General features: G+C 42.1%; 1 protein-coding gene across 1 annotated transcript; it reads right to left on the bottom strand.

Annotated features, from left to right (window-relative positions):
* Nucleotides 1-1,938: 1,938 nt before the first annotated feature.
* On the bottom strand, nucleotides 1,939-2,899 carry LOC127911473 (zona pellucida sperm-binding protein 2-like). The gene is made up of 4 exons (XM_052478439.1): nucleotides 2,865-2,899; nucleotides 2,341-2,503; nucleotides 2,140-2,236; nucleotides 1,939-2,056 (listed from the first exon to the last, which is right to left on the bottom strand). Exons 1-4 carry the CDS (start codon nucleotides 2,897-2,899, stop codon nucleotides 1,983-1,985), a joined length of 369 nt encoding a protein of 122 aa, XP_052334399.1. The 3' UTR covers nucleotides 1,939-1,982.
* Between the last annotated feature and the right edge of the window lie 1,305 nt (nucleotides 2,900-4,204).

The following is a 4,204-nucleotide window of genomic DNA, read 5'->3' on the forward strand; positions in this document are numbered from 1 at the left end:
TCTCAGCTCACTTGTCACCATAGCAGCACCCACCCATAGCACACGCTCCAACAGGAGAATCTCACTGGTCACCCCCAAAGCCAATTTTTCCTTTGGCCGCCTTTACTTCCAGTTCTCTGCTGCCAATGACTGGAACAAACTGCAAAAATCACTGAAGCTGGAGACTCAGATCTCCCTCACTAAGCTTTAAGCACCAGCTGTCAGAGCAGCTCACAGATCACTGCACCTGTACATAGCCCATCTGTAAATAGCCCATCCAACTACCTCATCCCCTTGCTGTATTTATTTATTTATTTTGCTCCCCAGTATCTCTACTTGCACATTCATCTTCTGCACATCTACCATTCCAGTGTTTAATTGCTATATTGTAATTACTTCACCACAATGGCCTATTTATTGCCTTACCTCCCTTATTTGCACACACTGTATATAGACTTTTTCTACTGTATTGACTGTTTGTTTATTCCATCTGTAACTCTGTGTTGTGTATGTGTCGAACTGCTTTGCTTTATCTTGGCCAGGTTGCAGTTGTAAATGAGAGCTTGTTCTCAACTAGCCTAACTGGTTAAATGAAGGTGAAATAAAATAGAAATAAAAAAAATACTATGGATATATTTAGTATGCCAAATGTTCCAGGATGTCGTACTAAATTCGCCAAAATATGAGGAATACACGACACTATTTCCGTACTTTAGGGCCAATAATGCAAATCTTCAGGAAATCTACCCATTGTTTGACGTGATTATTCCCGTCATTCTGAGCTTAGCTAAATGGTATAGTCATTGTGCGTTCTCAATAGACATTCGGGTGCTTTCGTAAATTCGCTCTGGCTGTCTACTCTGCTCTGAATTTACAGACAATGTGACAACGCTCTGAATTCATGAGCGCATTCTGGAACTCCTGATTGAATTTAAGAACACACCCGAAGTCGTATAATGTCTAACCAGTAATTTGTTATGCTAGATAGCTAGCAAGAGGTTGCATAGCAACAGCATCAACTTCAGGTAGACAGGTGAAAAGCTAGTACGCGCAATTGAAAGCCTACTGTTCGTTTACAGTATATACTCATTAAGTATGTAGTATTTTTTACAGCAGCCATTTCTCTACATTATCACATTCCTCTCAAATTGTACATTTGCTTGACTCGTTAAGGCAACTTCCATCTTTTGTCAGCAATCTTCGTTGGGTGGCTCGTGTCAAAATTAGTCTTTGGTCAAAGCCTTGGGACCCAAATGCATAATGATTGCACAAACTCCCCCTTGTGGTGGTCTGGAGCAATGAAGCCGTCCCGCGGTGCAAGCTCGCAACTTTTTAAGGAGTGTCTTCAGTCCCCGCTGTGCCGTACGGTGTGTGTTGAAATCTTATCCTGATGCGGAATAGATTGCAAGCTAATCATGGCTCTACCTTCGTAGTTTGGACTTTGAGATTGTGAAGAGATGTCTTGTGGGGAATGCATGGGTGTCCGAGCTGTGCGCTAGTAGTTTAAAAAAGACAGCTCGGTACAGTCAGCTTGTCAACACTTCTTACACAAACAAGTAGCGATGAATTCATGCTCTTCCCATTTGAGCCATGACAGATTGACATGCATATCATTAAAGAAGAAATGTCCATATTTGGATGGAAACCAAGCTAGTGAGAGGTATCAAGGAAAGTTGTAATTTCAGTTGAAAATTACCAACACTGCTGGTTTCACTTTGGCAAACCACTATAACATTGAGTCAGTTCATCCTACTGGACATTGGAAAGCTTTTGTTTTGACACCCATTGTTTGTCCTAGACGGGAAATTGGTGCGCAACACTCAGCTCCCTCCGGTGGATGGTTCAGAGTTCCATGCTTACAAAAGGGTTGATTGATACATGTCAGATGACAAGCCTACTACATGCGCCTTGGTGTTAAACGCAAATCAGATACAATTAAGGTAGCTCCAACGGTTAGGATTGTTTTATATAGAACACTTTATTTGACATGTTAGAACAAGACATTACACCCAAAGAATGTATCCAGAAGAAACATATAAATGACGCTCCTCAGAGAGGTCTTTGACATGTCGTTGACCTGTTGAGAGAGAGAGAGAGAGAGAGAAACTATTAGTTCAGTTATGGTCTGTCAGGGTCTGAAAAGCATAAAACAAGACCTACCTCTTTTCGGGTTGTCCTGATTCACACATTGTCCACTACAGGGGCCGCCAGAGGGACTACTGGCATCACAGATGACCACATCACAATGGACAAAGACCTAGGAATCAAAGATTTGATGCCGTCAGATTATTATTATTTTTTTAAAGGTATGATTCCACTCACAAAATTAACCAATAAAGATTGTTGGGTGAACTTTGTTACCTGGCCACTCGGCTCAACCGCATCCTCGGCGAAGGAAAACATATAGACCTCAAAGCGTTTGACGTGAGGGGGGAAGTGGACCCTGGCATCAGCTACTACCGGGTGGAAGACTACACTGTATGGATCCTCAGGGTTCTCACAGCTGCCAGTGTAGAGAGAGGGACTAAGTTAGGAACAAGAAAACGCTGCAAACCCCAACCGCCTTGTGTACAAAGTCTTGTGGTGGTGTCATGACTGTGAGGATCAGATCAATTTACAGCAGAAGTGGGTTCTTTCCCCCCCTCCAGTATGAACTAAAGGAGTGTTTTTGCTAACAAGCTTTTTTATTTATGAAAAAACATTTTATACAATGTAAAGGCTCGAGACTTCCTACCTGTAGAGTGAGGACGTTTCTAGTAAAAAATTTAAATAAACAATATGACATTCATTTTCTATAGCTAATCTCTGACCAGTCTTATGTTAGAAATGTTGTTCCAGTATTCACTCAATCTCATGTAGCAAATCAGCGAGAAGACACCACCTACCTTGCCACGGCGGCATCCCACATAAATACATTCATGCTTTTACTCCAAACTGGTGCCGGTTCGTGTGTTAAATAAATGTCCCTTACGGAATGGGAGGGGGGCAGTCATATTGTGTCACCTGTGTGTTTAGTCTGTGTTGTTATTTAGTTAGCTAGTAATTCAATTAAACCAACTTGTATAGTACTGAATCATAAGGCTGGGGTTTTGCAGCTGCAAGGAGGATACGATGTCATGTTAATAAGTTGACTATCAATTTAATAGATTTCTACCGTCTAGAGTTTAAGTCGGGCACCCCAAATCCTAACATGATTCATTTAGAGTCAGCTACCAATTAAACAGTCCTCAGATAATTCAAGGTTTGTTGGTTTTCATTTCTGATATTTTGGCCCATCAGACCTGGATGCATCTGATTAAGTATGTTTTTATTTAAAGAACAGAAATTGGGCTTTCCGTCAACAATATTTATTTTGGTCTACTGCAATGGCTTTTATTTTTTTTTTTTATTTTTATTTTTTTACCTTTATTTAACCAGGCAAGTCAGTTAAGAACACATTCTTATTTTCAATGACGGCCTGGGAACAGTGGGTTAACTGCCTGTTCAGGGGCAGAACGACAGATTTTGTACCTTGTCAGCTCGGGGTTTGAACTCACAACCTTGCGGTTACTAGTCCAACGCTCTAACCACTAGGCTACGCTGCCGCCCCCATGTTTGACGGCTGTCAAACATGTATATTCAATGCCATTGACATGAGGTGAGATGTTCCTCTAAATGGTTCTTAAAATTCAAAATGATCCAGAATGACGTGATTATTCCCGTCATTCTGAGCTTAGCTAAATGGTATAGTCATTGTGTGTTCTCAGTAGACATTCGGGTGCTTTCGTAAATTCGCTCTGGCTGTCTAGTCTGCTCGGAATTTACAAACAGACAATGTGACATCGCTCTGAATTCATGAGCGCATTCTGGAACTCCTGATTGAATTTAAGAACACACCCGAAGTCGTATAATGTCTAACCAGTAATTTGTTATGCTAGATTTGGCTCTGTCATAACCTCACATGGTCTCTCCTATCATTGCTATGCAGACGAAACACAATCTTCTCCTTTCCCCCTTCTGATGACCAGGTGGCGAATCGCATCTCTGCATGTCTGGCAGACATATCAGTGTGGATGACGGATCACCACCTCAAGCTGAACCTCGGCAAGACGGAGCTGCTCTTCCTCCCGGGGAAGGACTGCCCGTTCCATGATCTCGCCATCACGGTTGACAACTCCATTGTGTCCTCCTCCCAGAGCGCTAAGAACCTTGGCGTGATCCTGGACAACACCCTGTCGTTCTCAAC

This window comes from Oncorhynchus keta, chromosome 24 (genome assembly GCF_023373465.1).
Source record: "Oncorhynchus keta strain PuntledgeMale-10-30-2019 chromosome 24, Oket_V2, whole genome shotgun sequence".
NCBI lineage: Eukaryota > Metazoa > Chordata > Actinopteri > Salmoniformes > Salmonidae > Oncorhynchus > Oncorhynchus keta.

Bases quoted from the DNA above. Each gene is read 5' to 3' on its own strand.
- LOC127911473 (XM_052478439.1), bottom strand. From the start codon at position 2,899: ATGAATGTATTTATGTGGGATGCCGCCGTGGCAAG. The intron at 2,504-2,864 runs GTAGGTGGTGTC...TTCCTAACTTAG, and splicing joins TGGGATGCCGCCGTGGCAAG to TCCCTCTCTCTACACTGGCA. The intron at 2,057-2,139 runs GTAGGTCTTGTT...CTCTCTCAACAG, and splicing joins TCAGGACAACCCGAAAAGAG to GTCAACGACATGTCAAAGAC.